General features: G+C 38.2%; 1 protein-coding gene across 2 annotated transcripts in view; it reads left to right on the top strand.

The window, feature by feature from the left end:
* Positions 1 to 12,714, top strand: part of clcn1a (chloride channel, voltage-sensitive 1a) — a 59,219-nt gene extending 46,505 nt beyond the window's left edge. For both annotated transcript variants that reach the window (XM_035947844.2, XM_035947843.2), the window contains 4 exons: positions 213 to 257; positions 1,796 to 1,900; positions 7,151 to 7,237; positions 9,366 to 12,714. In XM_035947844.2, coding sequence (XP_035803737.2) covers positions 213 to 257; positions 1,796 to 1,900; positions 7,151 to 7,237; positions 9,366 to 9,884 — 756 coding nt within the window. In that variant the 3' untranslated portion in view covers positions 9,885 to 12,714. The remainder of the gene's footprint in view (positions 1 to 212; positions 258 to 1,795; positions 1,901 to 7,150; positions 7,238 to 9,365) is intronic.
* The last annotated feature ends 2,398 nt before the right edge of the window (positions 12,715 to 15,112 follow it).

Genomic DNA, 15,112 nt, shown 5'->3' with positions numbered 1-15,112 from the left:
ATGGTGCTGTCTACTGTATGTGTGAAATTTAAAATGCAGATTCACTGTATTTACTTAATATTCAAATAATGAAACTACTTTGACTTAATATCTCTTTTGCTCCCTTAATGTAAGATTCAGAGGAACTTTTCTAGATTTGGAAGTGACATGTAGCCTGTTTCAGATGGCAGATATATAATCTCTTTGTCTTTTTCTTCCTTTTATGTCTTCAGGAGCCTTGTCCTCCTCCGCTGTCAGACACAATGACACCAGACGAGGTACGGTATTGATGAATTTGCATGTTTTTACAGAAACGTCTGCTTAAATTTCTGCAGCACGCGATCAAATACCAACACATACACTTATCAGCCAAAGCTTTAAACCCACCGACCAGCTTTCACTTCCCTCAAGCATCAGTGAGCTTTGAGCGTCCATGACCCTGTGTCCAGTTCACAGGTTGTCCTTCCTTGCGCTACTTTTGTTAACCACTGCATACTGGGCACGACCCGGAACACCTGCTGTTCTGGAGATCCTCTGACCCAGTTGTCTAGCCACCACAGTCTGTCAAAATCTCTTAAATCTGCCTCCTTTTTCATAATTCTAACGCATCAACTTCAAGGACTGACTGTTCACCTGCTGCCTGATGTATCCTTCCCACTGCACAGCTGCCACTGTGATCAGAAAATCAATGTTTTAACTTCATCTGTCAGGAGTTTTAATGTAGTAGCTGATTGGTATACATACGCCAAATATCGAGTCCAGATATCCAGTTCGAGTCTCTATGGTTGAACCAGGAATTGTAAAACTAAATATATCTGTCTAAACATGGGAATACATACATTTTGCAGAACTGACTGATTGAAAAAAAATATCAGATTTGAAAAAATTATATTAAAATACAGATGAAGATTAGAAATTACTTACTTGTACCTCTCAGTACAAGCTGATATGTTAATAATAATAACATTTGCAGGATGAAATTTCCAAAATTGTGTCTGTTTTAACCACAATTGAGGTTTGGTTTAGTCTTTATTTTTGATTAAATGTGGCTCTGCTAGAGTTTATCAAGTAGCTTTTGACTTGCTACCAGTTTTGTACGCACTAACTCTCAACATTAGCATTCAAATCCATGTCAAATGTGGGTCACAGGTGTTGAAGATCTGTGTTACGTTTGAGTGGAACATTCAGAATTGGGGCACTTTTTAAGTGTCATATGAACACAGCCAGAATTTTAAACAAGACACCTTGTTTTTTTTATTTTTTCTAAGTGCATCAAAACAGCATTATGCCCTCCAGTCCTGTTCTGTCTGCCACTATGCCTTTACTCTTCCTGGCACTTTCCCAAAATGCCCCATAACATCGCCCTGTAAATTCTACAAGACTGCTGCCCCTGTCACAGCAGGCTGAGGCTTGTAGGTAAAATCCATAGAGAGGCTAAAAGATGTCAGACATCGTAAATCTCAGAGGGGAGACCTGTGACATGCAAGGACGCTACACAGGGTTTCAAGGTTTTTCACAGCTGAAACCTCTGCTCAGTGATAGCTAATTATCTCCTCCCTCCTGCAGCTACACTCACAATGTACAAACACTTCTTCAATTTTACCCAAACAAACATCACCAGTGTTAATGATTTATGTAGCAGTAGTTATTCTTGCCACGTATATTCAATCATAGGTTAGATATAAGGCTCTCCGTGAAAACAAACCCTAATTTTTCCCCACGGCTAAACAGAATTTTTCACATCAGGAGAGCAACTCTGAGCAGATGATAGCCGATTCACCTCTGTGACCTTGCCTTTTGTTTGCTGCTGCTGCAGATCAAAGCGTGGGAGGAGGCAGAGATGGACAAGCCGATGGAAATCGATGAGATTCGAGTAGACCCTTCCCCTTTCCAGCTGGTGGAGAGAACATCATTACACAAGGTTGGTGGGGAGACATGTGAATCACACTTTAACAGCTGTTTGAGAGCACCTTACTCTTTGATGTACTGTTCTTTTTTTTATAAAAACAGAATGTTCGGTCAGGAAGCGGTGTAGGTTTTGTGTATTCCAAATTACTTACGTTGAAAGATCATTTCATCTAATGGTCGAGGTAGGGTTGTTTAAAAAAAAAATAGCATTTTTGCTTATCAGTATTGGCAAGAACTAGAGATGATAATGGTCACAGAAAATGTATTGTACATTAGCTGTAGTACCTGATGCTGCCACCAGGTGGAGCCTTCTGTTTAACATTGTAGTGACCCAGCAAGGAAATTTTGCATGCTTAACAGGAACCTAAGCCCAATCATTTTTTTACATCTGCTGTCCACTCAGTCAATAATTAATGTAGTAAATTCTGTTAATTTAACACACTTTTTATTGCTCATGCACCAATATTGCTGACAAAACTGTAGACTTATGATTTGAGCTACAAAAATTGCTGAATATTTATAAAATTGGAGTATTACAGTGACATCTTACAGTGATGAAATTATGGGCACTGGCCAGAGATCATTAAGCCTCTCAGAATGCTTTGTCATGGTGCCCCTTTTGGGCTCCACCTGATGGGGTAGCAAGGTACTACAGCTAGTTTACAATACTCCATAAGCATTTTACAAAGCCATTTTTATAATACTTTGGACCCTCTGTCTATTATGTTCAGCTGCACTCGCTTATCGTCTTCTTTTTTCCACCTTTTGCTCACACAATGTTCTGTTTTTGCCGTCATCACCACCATCCATTAGTAGAATATCCTGAAACTATTGTCATGGCTGTGCACTGTATTTCCTGTGTTTGTGCAAAAAAAAAAAAAAATCTTACCCAGCTCATACAACATTGTTCAATACCACTACGAGTGTTCAAAAAACTCCTTTTAACTCACAGAAATAAGTCAAAACTAAAGTGATGTTAAATTTACTATCCGGGAGATGAGATGCTGTGAAAACTGACATTATTAAAATAAATCTTTTTCCTTCCGAATTCTTTTTTCTTCGTTAAATCTCTTTGTCAAGATTGACAAAGCGATTTTCTCCTTTTGTCTCGCTTGAAGGTGTTTTGAAGGACACTGCACTGTGATCTCACTGCATATGAAGGATTTATTGCAGGAATTTGTATCAGTTTATGCTCGAGTGTATGAAATTCTCACTACTACTCTCAATGGGAAGAGCAATCATATTAGTCCTTGATGCGCCTCTTTGAGGTCCATATAAGGGGAAGTAAGAGATTTGTGTCTAAACACATTATACATGTCTGAAAGTAACTACTGAAGGCATGTGAAGAGACTGAACAGTTAGTAAAGGAGTGCTTTGGGATCCTGCAGGTCCTCCTGGACTCAGCACAGCTCTTTCAGGAGCAGGCGGTTTTGCTGCTGGGAGTGGGCGGTTAGAAAATAAACGGTGAGCCTTCTGGATTTAGCTCAGTCAGATGAATGGAGTCAACATATGAAGATTAAAGAAGGTTTTTACAAGTCTGACGTGTGGATAAATGTTAAATTTATTACTGATTGATGTGCTGTTCACATGGGATTAGTATTACCTGAGGACATCTGGGAGTTTGTTGATTACCCCCACATCTGTGTTTCTTGCATTCACATGGGATAAGTGAAGTCTGTATTTTACTGGAGTTTACTGACATTACAGCCCAGATATGATGTCAACTCTGTGCACGTCTGATGGGTCACAGAATCCAGTGTGGTACCTGCTCTGTCCAACATGCTGAACCGACAGCGTCACCATGACAACATAATTAGTGCTTTCCAAAACCCTTAGGTCGATACATCACTGTTAAAAGCCTATGTTGTAACAATGCTATTGTTAGGGTCTTGTTTGGTTTAGGCACAAAAACCATTTGGTTAGGCTTATGGAAAGCTCGTGGTTCGGGTTAAAATGATCACTTTTAACGTGGTATGTAGTCGTCATGGCAACAGTAAATACGTCAAAGCAGCAATGTGAAAACCAAGGGAAAAGCAAAGACAAAATTTACCTTGATAGTTACATATTTTTGAACAAATTTATTCATTTTAAAAATGTATTCCTCTTTATATTTGCCCATTTATTTTCTTATTTATTCACAGATTATTGTTTTATTTTTTCCTCTTTATATTTACATGTTTATTATGGCACTCCTATGATTCCATACATGTGTACAGTTTGTGCTGTTGAGTGGTGATGTGAAAGTTGTCAACCAACCTTAAGTAGAAACACCCCCAGCAATTCAGAGCACAAAACGCTGCTGACCTTTTCACCATTTTGAAACCTAATTTATGTACTTGCCAATTTTGTAAATCAGTCTTTGTGGTTAATAACAGTTTTCCGTGGTAAGACATACTCAGAACACATTTATTTTACTGCCTTACACAGACTTTAATCAGCACAAGTGTCATGCAAAGCGACGTCATCTCCGTGTATCCATTCACCAACCTCATTTCCATCTCTTTTTACTGCAGGGTTCACTTAAAAAAAAGCAAATATTTCAAGTGAACCTGAAAATATTCTGAGAAACTGCGAAATTCTTTTGAGTTCCTTCCGTTTTTATTCAAATCTGTAATTGTTCGACACATGTACTAATGAATAATGAAATGAAATTACTCAGAAGGATGCTCTGGAGTTGATTATATTGCAGTGTAAATTCACCGTGGAGAAGAGTTGATGTTTTTTGTCACAGGTATTATACAAGCAAAGAAGCATATAAATGGAATTCAGCCCCACAAGCAGTTGTCAGTCAAATCTTTTGTTGCTGTTCTCGTGCTCGGCTCTTGAAGTTGTTTACTTCTGTAACATCTCATTCAGCCGAGGATGTGGATAACCTTGACAGAGGGGTAATGGCACATGAAAAACGCTCGGCGAGGACTTGGATTTATTCACACGGTGTCGTCTGACTAAATGGAGACAGGCACAACAGCTTTTCATTTTTTGACTAAGAATCTTATTTACAGTGGGCAGCAGACTGGAGGGTTGTTACGTGGCTGTAGTTTGCTGTGCCTGACTAACAATATGTCTCTGGTTTGGAATAATTTCCAAGCCCACATGTGTCGGTTGATATCAGAATCAGAATTTGAGAGTTGGACAATATTGGCATATTGGACATTGGCAAAAAAGCCGATATTAGACATCCCTATTTTGCATTGTAGCTTTTGATTTCATTCAATGCTTGAAATGTGCATACAGTACAGAGACAAATAGCTTGTTTATTGGACGGACAGCAAAATAATCAGCAACAATTTTGTTCTGATAGCAAGCTGGATATCTCTTAATTTCTGACAAATGAAGTCTGTCAAATTTGGATTTAAGAAATGGCAGTCTGCATTTTCCCAGCCACAAGATTAATCAATTATGAAAATAAGTGGTTGCTCCTCTAAATTTATGAAATCATCATCTAATAAATCAGCTTCTGGTCATTATTCACTGTAATTTCGAGCCAAATCTCTCCTCTGTTTGATGCGTTTTCTGTTCTTTGCATAAAACTGTTCAGACTGCACATCATTTTAGCCCCTTGCAGATGTCTCTGTTAATCTGATGTTGTCTGATGTTCCCTTTTTTGAAAATGTCATGATGTTGATCTTACTACGTCACATCTGGTAGCATTTCACTTTGAATATTAACAGATTCAACACAAACATACTTGGAGTTCTTTTTCTACATTTCTGCACCAGTTCTGGTCCAAAAATGTCACAGAGAGCAAAAGACACAGATTGAAAATCACAAACCAACTTTTCTCATTCACTTTGCTTTACAGTTTTACTAAAATTACAAAATGAAATGTCAATTTGAAGCATTATTTTAATGAATGTAGTCCAGGTTTTTTGGCAACACACTGACAAAAGTTGAAGTTTGGAGTTTATTAAATACCTGCAGCACCAGACAGGAGCAGATTAATCAAATGCTAAACTCTGTCCAAACCAAAGCACTCCTGAGATTAAAATATCTTTGTTTAACCCTCGTGTCGTCCTGCTGGTCAAAATTGACTCGTTTTAAAGTTTGAAAATGTGGAGGAAAAAAAACATTTTCACAGTGAAACTTCTGATGTCCACATTTCCAACATTTTTGGGACATCTTTGGACATTTTTTTGGTGGAAAAAAAGAAATGTTAAAATGTTTCTTTAAGAACATTCACATAAAAATCATCCAAAATCCTGCAAATTTTGCTGGGTTTTAGTTGATTTTTTTGTGAATGTTCTTAAAGAAAATATTCAAAGTTTTACTGGTATATATGTAATCACTTTAGATATTTTTAGGATTTTTTTGGACGATTTCTACTCATTTTTAAAAAATATTTACAAGAATTTTCTTGGCAAATTTGGGTTTGTTTTTTTTTAAATAATGCTTTTAAGGGAAGCTTTTAAGGAATTATTGGAATTTTCTTCCTGAAGGTTTTGCAAGTTTTCAGAAATTTGGGGATTTTTTTTGCTGAATTTTTTGATTTTATTTCAGACAAGGAAACAATGTGTTTTGGTGCCTGTAAATAAGGACAACAGGAGGGTTAATCGACTTGCACTAGCTGAACTACAGCGACTCATGCCTTGTTTATGGCATTGTGCATTTGCTTTCTTTTTCCCTTGAACTAAAAAAAGAAAAAAACATATAGAATTTATACTTTTTATGTTGTATTGAATGTGTTTTACCTGCACTAATTGGGAATTTTAACAAAATCTTATAAATGTGCTGCTTGGTGTTGTTCAGTCTTTAATGCATACATTAAGGATCTCTTTTCTTCAATGTCGTTGAATTTCCTGCGCACATCCTTATTATAACAAATCTAAAGGTGATCCAGGATTTGCAGATATTAACAGGATGCTGAAGCGTGTAAACACCTTGTACCATTGCTGTTGGGTTTTTTGTCATCAGTGTGATTTCATTGTCATGGTAATATTCCGAATATTCTGCTTATTCATGTGCAAAATGGCCCTTGTGATGGAGGTGTGCTGATGCATACAAAGAGCTCATCCAAAGTGTGACCTTAGCTGGATTATGAACAGAGTAGATGCATGCAAACACACTCAAGGACTTTTCTTTTCTGTGGTTCACCTGGAGCCTCGTGCCAGGTTGCTTTCATCTTCCTGTCTGTGTGACTTTGTGTCTAGACAGAGCTGCCGGAGAAACGCAGGGCCTGTAAATCTTCTGTAAAAAGGCCGTCCTGGTCTGAGAGGTAGAAGCTTGTCATCATTTGATGAGTGACCATTTCGCTCTGTCTCCACAGACCCACACGTTATTCTCGCTGCTCGGCCTCAGTCATGCTTATGTGACCAGTATTGGCAAACTGGTGGGAGTGGTGGCGCTGAAAGAGGTAAGAAACTTAATTTTAACTTCTATTTTGTTGAGCCACACAGGCATGGTGGAATGCTTTTACACTGCACGTAGAGTTTTTTTATCCTGATGGCTATGTCTGTTTGTGCTGTTCCTCCCAAATGGTGCAGAATATTTCCATATCTAGTGGATCAACCTTGTTGTTTTATTCTAGAATGGCACCACTAACTGCATTTCCTGCAACTTTACAAACAAAGCCTCCTGTCAGTTTATCAGTGTGGTCAATCTATAATTGAGGGACTTTTGAAGTACATGGGATATATCCTGCATACATTTTTGTTAAAAGTAAAAAAAAATACTGTTTTTTTATGTTCATTATGATCATGTCTTTACAAATTCCATAATTATTTAATTTGGAAACAATCACTTATTAATAAAAAATGACTGGATATCACTAAAATGTCAACTAAATAACCGTCTTAATTTAATAACAACCACCTTCTAATGAGCTAAACAATAATAAAATGAGCTGATTCAGAAATAGTTTGGATTGTGTTCTTTTTATTACGTTGAGATAATCGTGATGATCATTTGGCAATATATCAATTTTTACATGGAAAATAAGATAAATCACTTCCATTAAGTTCCCCATTACAAAAACACCTCTCCAGGAAATGTGTTAATTCCAGATCACATGACCTGCTCCACATGATGTCATTTCCTCCTGAAGGAAAGACTGGCCAGACTCCAAGGCTTTCTGAGTTATTTAATATAAAGTAGTCAACAGGTTTAGTACAATATCTTTAGAAATAACTTTATATTTCAATTTTACTCAATTGTATATATAATATTTAGAAGAGTCTTTCTCTAAAATGCCATGTGGTGTTTGGTTATAGGCGGCCATGTTGATTTTACGCCTGAAAACAGCAAAAATGACGACAATGATACCCATCAACTATGTTAGAAAAAGTCCTGCAATTCTATATTGACCCTGGAAAGCTTTTTAACATGAAGCAGTCACAGCAGGAATAGGTCACTTTGCAAGAGCAGCAACCTCTGAACCCCAAGACCCATCGGCAGATTTGAAGCACGTTGTCTTTAGAAAATAATCCCAAATGACACCATTCATCATTATTGATATGATTCACTATTGACTGGACCTCATACAGATACAGGTGTCTTTATACTACAGTCATATGAGACACATTTACTTCACTCAGATGATCTCCATTTCACTAATTGTGATGTTTAGCATCACTTGGCTGCACCTGTGTTGAATTAGATAAGTCACTTTAACTGATTAATAGTTATGTAATCAATTAATCAATTTTACATTTAGTATTTTTAATTAATTAGCATTGCTTTGTAGAAATCTGTCGTCTGACAGGAAAGAGTCTTTTTTTGTAAGTTCTTGTCAATAAGACCATTTTAATTGACAATGATTCAGTGTTGAAAGCAATAAAAGGGGAAAACTTTCAGGTGGGAATACTTTGCACCGTGAGAAGCAACCTTTTTCTTTCTTTTCTAGTAAATAACAGGGAAGAGTTTAGCTTGAGTTTATGGAGACAGTCAGGTGTGAGTGCTGTCGGTCCTTTCTACCCAGCTGAACAACAGCCTCTAGTGGAAAACACTTCATCACAGACAAACCCGTGCTAATTGAAAACCCCAAAAACTGTTTGGAGGTCACCCAGAACCAAAAAGCTCAGCAGGAAACGAAATTAAATCCACATTGATCTGAGCCCCCCCCCCCCCCCCCCCCCCCAAAAAAAAAAAAAAAAAATGTTGTTTTTTTTTTTCATTCACTCAGCTTTTAGAAGTCTTCTCTTGTCTGTTTTGACTTTGGAGGGAAAAAAATCCAATTGGTCTCTGCTTCTAATTTGCTTGGAGTCTCATAAAGCTTTTTGAATTATGTAGGAGTATTTTGTTTGCATAAGCGATAACCTCGCTGCATGTTTCAGGCTGTGTTTGAGTTACTTCCTTCCCTCTGACTCTATCCGTCGTCGTCTCCTCCTCTTGTGTCGCCTCGTTTTCACTTTTCTCTTCGTCCATTCAGTTACTCACAAATCTCTGCTTTCTGATTTCCTTAAGACGTTTTTCCTCTTCTCTTTCTGTGATTCCGTGTCTTTCCTCCACCCTTTCCTCTCCTGGTCCTCCTCTTCCTCCTCCAGCTCCAGAAGGCCATCGAGGGCTCCACTCGCTCCGGCGTCCGGCTCCGTCCTCCTCTGGCCAGTTTTCGTGACATCAGCAACCACAACTCTGTCTCTAAACCTTCTACTTCCACCGCTCCTTCCTCTCCGTCCTCCCCTTCGCCTCCCCTGCCACAAATTGCCTCCCAGCCTTCCCCCTCCTGCCCCACGACCCCTCGACCTCCCCGCCATCATCACCATCACCCCCACCTTGACAGTGACACGGAGGGGTGGATGGAGAGCGTGTCCAGGGAGGTGGAGGAGAGCAGCGTCAGCGACAGTGCAGGAAGCGGCAGCAGCAACAGCAGCTCCACCAGCAGAAGCTGCAGCTACAACAGCAACCTCCCTCCCTCTTCCACTCCTCCCCCAGTCCCCTCTCCCTCCACTCCTCCTCCTCCTCCTCCTCCTCCTCCTTCCTCTTCCATCCTTCTCTCCACCCTGAGGCCCCTACAGGGACTCCTCGAGGGGGATGAAGACAGCGATGATGAGCCAATGGTTTAGCTTACACGAGTGTTTTTTTTTATAATGGAAAACTTTTTTAATAGTCTTGAGGTTTTTTTTTTTCTTCTTTTTCTGTTCTTAATTTGTCGCTCTGGTCTTTGGACACTCATTTACCTCTTTCTGGTGATTCTGCTCATTTCATGGACCTTCGCCTTGTTTTTGTGGAAAAAAACACACCCTTATCTCCAGTTTTCCCACCCCAACTTCCTTCTCTTACCTGAATAAGCTCTGTTTGTGTGTGTGTTTTGATACTTGTTCTGCCTCATTTTCTCATCATTTTCTCATTCATGTTGTTTTTCACGTCTCAAAAGTTCAACCAGTGTAGTCTAAACTCCAGACTGAGGTTGATTCTTTTAGTGTCTAAAGCAGCAAATAAGACAATTTTGGCACTCCAAAACTGCTCTTTGGTTGACTTAACCCTAAAAAAAACTCATCTATGTATTTCGAAGTTGCACATTTAGACAGTAATTCCTTCCTGCCTTAAAATGGAAAGGTGAAGTCCACCACCTCTCTCCACCTGCAACCCAAGCACACCAGCTCACCTATAGCTCTGCTCAAACACTGTACACCTGCGCTGTGCTACACAATAGCAAGGTGTAATATAGGAGTAATTCAGCCATACATGTTAGGAACCGATTCTAAAGAAGAATAATGATCCAGAAAGTCCCATCCTACAGTCACAGAATTAGTTTCTTTAATTTGTTACGTGTGAAATCCAGGAAGTCTGAATCTGTGTTTTTGAGACTGTCGTCGGTACGCTGCAGTTTGGAAGTGGAGATGTCTAGCCATTGTATTCACTGCTTATTTCAGTCATTAAATGTCTTCTAACATATAAAAACACCACATGGACATGTAAAAAAAAATCAAAAACAGAGGTCTTTAAGGCTGCTGGGTATGATTTTGCATTTAAATTATTTAGAATTCACTCCAAAACATTACTGAGGAATACATTTCCTGGTGTTATTTGCATTGCCCCACTTTGAAATTGGACTCATTAGTCAAATCTCTCTTCTTTATGTTTTCATTAGCATAATATGCCTTGTTGAAAAGAAATTGAAAACTTTAAGTGAACCCACTGAACCCCTGCACAGCAGCTCTGCATTACTGGATCATTTGTGTCTTTAAAAAAAACATTTTATTGGATAGGAGCGGAGCCTATTGATTTTTTTTTTTTTTTTTTTCAACTGGCAACAGAGCATCGGGGTGGCAGCAGACTAATGGAGCTGCTCAGTCCACTGTGGAAGATTGGCCAAAGCCCCAAAATGACCTCCAAATTGTGTGCTGACCTTGTGGATGTTGCCTCAGAGCTCATCTCATCACGCTTAAGTTGATAGATGGTGCAGCTAAAGGCGCCTGACGACAGCAAAACCTCACCACACACGTCCTCAAGGTTTTTTCCCCCCATTTGCTCTTGCAAGGATACCTCCCAGATTTAACTGCCATCACTCATGACTACTTTAAAAAACTTTGATTTATGACAGTCAGGTCGCACAAACAAAAAGCTTTTCATTCCGTCATGTAATGGCTCATATCTGACAGAATGACAGCTGACGTTCTGTCACATAGCATCCATATGTTGAAGATGAAGACGTATGTTGACAGATTATTTATAGCCAATTAAGGCTTTAATTAGCTTAATGAATTACCTCATTAGTGCATCTATTTACCATAGAAATGCCATCATGATTATTATGGTATATGAAGCTGTTTATGTGAGGCTTCCTCGACTCCTAATCAAGCAATAAAACCTAAGGGCAACCTCAGAATTGCAAGTGCTATTTGAACAGTACTGCTCGTTTATTTATTTATGCTAATGTGTGCTCATAATGGGAGCATTATGTTTTGGAATAGGGTTATTCAGTCTTTTCATGGTCATCTAAAAGATGTTGTTTAAGTAAATAAGCAACTTGGAAGCAAAAAGACTCCAGAAGAGTCTTGGAAATAAACAGTTATAATGATGATTGTGTGAATCGAGAGATTTGCTATACATCTTCATAAACACTGAGAAAAATGAACGGGTTAAAAGAGGCTTAAAACAGGTTTGGCATTAATTGGTTGTCTCACTGAGCTTACAGACAAACTATTGAATGAATGTTAATGTGAGAAATATCACATTATACACACATGAATGCAGTTTGTGCCAAACTATTGTAATTCCTACTAGCAGACATTTGATTGATGTATATTTCCCTGAATATCGATGTAAAAGTAATTCAAGCGAGCTTTTCTCACCACGTCATCAAATACATGGCCACAAAATAAAAATAGTAATATACCAATGTAAGTTTTAATTAGATGATTTGGGTTGACATAATAATGACAGTTACACCAATTTGGCATTTTGTGTGATTTAAACTCAAAATAATTGAGCTAAAGCTGAGTTCAAGTAGGTACCTTAATGAAATAAGGTTAATAACTGAACGTTTCAAGTCCGTTACTGTCCGTTTCTCATCAGTCTCCTCTTGCATCGTTCTTCTCTCCTCATTTTCTCCTGGACTCAGTTTCCAAATTTCCCCTGGAGTGGGGGGAAATAAAGAACTTTATCTTTATCTATCTTATCTTATCTTTCTCAGGTGCTGCCTTTAAAAGTCTTTAAACCTGCAGATTTAACTGAAAGCTTTTTCTTTCTGTCTGCCTGAATTAAAGCGTCTGTTTCTTAAGGAGAGGTGGACGTCTGTGCAGGTCTCCAAATGCTCTTCCGTCCGTCTGTGGTTGTGGTTAATGTATTTATTTAATAATATCTTTGTTTCAGTAGAGTCTAAATGTCATCTCGAAATTTATAAAACTGTGAACCGTTTAGCTAAATAAAGTTTTATGGGAAATGCTTTAATTGTTCGAATGTGACCCTTCATTCATGCAGGTCAGGCTTGAACAAGGACAGAGGAGGAGGCAGCTCAGTTTTAACTGCAGGACCAGCTTCTTCTTCACCCGGATCAACATCTGAATTCGTCAAGGTCGGACAGAAACACTGATCTTTGCTTCAGTTTTTACAGTTACACCAGAATGCGTTTAGACCTTTTTGGAATGATTGTTACACTGCAGAACAGTGACAGTAATCACACAAACACTGTAGATGCTTCCTGGGTTTGTGTTCCTGATAATGCAGCCACAGCTGTAGTTTACTCCATCGCTGCGGTTGTTCTCCTCTGCAGCTCTGGAAAACCAATCATTCCCGGTAAAACATCGCTACCAGAGCACCAGCAAAGAAACATTACCACAGAAACCAAATTTAAAACTCCAGTATTCAGCGAGAGCTAATGAGCTTAATCAGCTTTGGATGAACTTATTTATCTGATTTGATGGACATTGATAAAAAGACCTACACTGTAGATTTAACAGTAGAAAACAATAAAGCACACATAGCAATGAAAATGTACCTTATCGACTCATTTTCAGCTGGCCACTGACTGAACATGAAAGTAGAATCTAAGGGGAAGTACAACACATGATTAGGGTCAAAGCCTTAACTAATATCACAATGAGACTTGCCTTGTTGATTACTTCTGTTAGGATAACTTTTTCTATTGCAATATTATATTTAAATCTTAAATGAGACATTATCTTACTGAATTTCCAGAACAACAATCGGTAAATTGGGTGAAGCTGACTTAAAAATGAACATACTAGAGTCTAAGGGGATTTTGGATATCTTTTTTATCTTTCCAGAAATCAGAAAACTGGGCAACAGCTAGAAAATATATATATTTTCATTGCATTCTTAGGAATATAATGTTCCATAAATGAGGCCGTGAGGGATGTATGAGCAAAAGCCTTGATAAAAACCCCCAGATGAGCTATAGTTCGGAATAAATCTGGACATTCTGGTAAATGTAGGAGCTCCTGAAGTGGTGATTTTCGGAGTCAACTGCCTTTAAATATATTTATTGTAAAATTAAATATTGAAAACTACTACATATCACCAAGACACGTACTCCGATAAGGACATATATTCTGGCCATTTTTTTTTTATTCAAAGTATTCTAAAATCTGATCTTTAAATAGGCAATTGAGGCATAGTTTCATTAAATATATGCTGATTTGCATTAATGTCTAAGAGACAAAGTGTAGTAAACACCTTTTGAATGCTTTCTGTCTACTAGTCTGAAAAATGACGTTTTGGAAGCACAGCAAACCAAAACCTCTGGAAAAACAACGCATAAAAAGCACATTTCTCTGACTCATAATAAACTTAACTCTATTTTGACAGGGTGACAGAATTTTTGTTTCTACCTGTGGTTTCTTGCTAATTACTTTTTTAAAAATTATTTTGTTCAGACTCATTTTCTCTAGATAATGAAATGAAATAAATCTTAGGCACTTTAATGAACACTCTGTTGATGTCGCCTGTCTCATTTGGAAGAAAATCTTTCTGGGTGGCATGGATTCTTAGTAATATAAAGTGAAATTATAGCATGACAGGCCTCTTTTTATTTAAATCTGACAAAAACAAAATGTTAAGTTTAATCTGCTCTTAAAAAACCTTGCGTCCCTTCTTTCAGTCAGGCATCACCTTCTTTTGCATGTTAAGCAGCGTTTCTTGTGAGCTTTGGCATTAGAACGATTTACAGGATGAGATCTGTGAGCAACAGGAGGACAAACAGAGGACAGATGATTATCATAGCAAATAGGGGCATCAGGGTCTCGATCGCTGGAGTGTCAGAGTGAATCGTCCTCTGCAGCAGCTGGAGCTCGATGCTTTTAGAAGAGGTGACGTTAAAAATAATGCCGCTCTAATGCATCTGGAAGCCCTAACGGACACAGTTTTAAAGTAAACCCTCCTGTGACTTTGTTGATTCACAGTCAGTCATGAGAGATATTCATACACGTTTCCATTTTTTTTCCTTCATAGTTTAAACTGTCAGCCGCACACTACTCTACTTGAGTTATTCATATGTCCTCCTGAGACCTGGCCCATTCATTTATGTCGTCTGTACTGGACATTAGTTTTTGATCTCTACCTTTTGACTCATTTCAGCTACCGTACTAAATCCTGATGTGCTCAGTGGAGGACATCCTGGCCTTTCCAATGATATCTCATGTAATTGGGTGGGATGGGGGAACTTTGTATAATACATTCAGATTTCTTCCCCAAAACACATTTCTTTGTGGGGAAATAAACACGTTGAATGTATTTACTATGTAAAGCAATTAATATAATAAATAAATAGTTGTAAATAACTATCTTTCATGCAACCTCTTAAATTTTACACTCTTGTTATTTAATTTAG

This window comes from Amphiprion ocellaris, chromosome 15 (genome assembly GCF_022539595.1).
Source record: "Amphiprion ocellaris isolate individual 3 ecotype Okinawa chromosome 15, ASM2253959v1, whole genome shotgun sequence".
In the NCBI taxonomy this organism is placed as follows: Eukaryota; Metazoa; Chordata; class Actinopteri; family Pomacentridae; genus Amphiprion; species Amphiprion ocellaris.
Note: the sequence above shows the minus strand (reverse complement) of the source record. Positions and strands in the feature narration are given on the sequence as shown.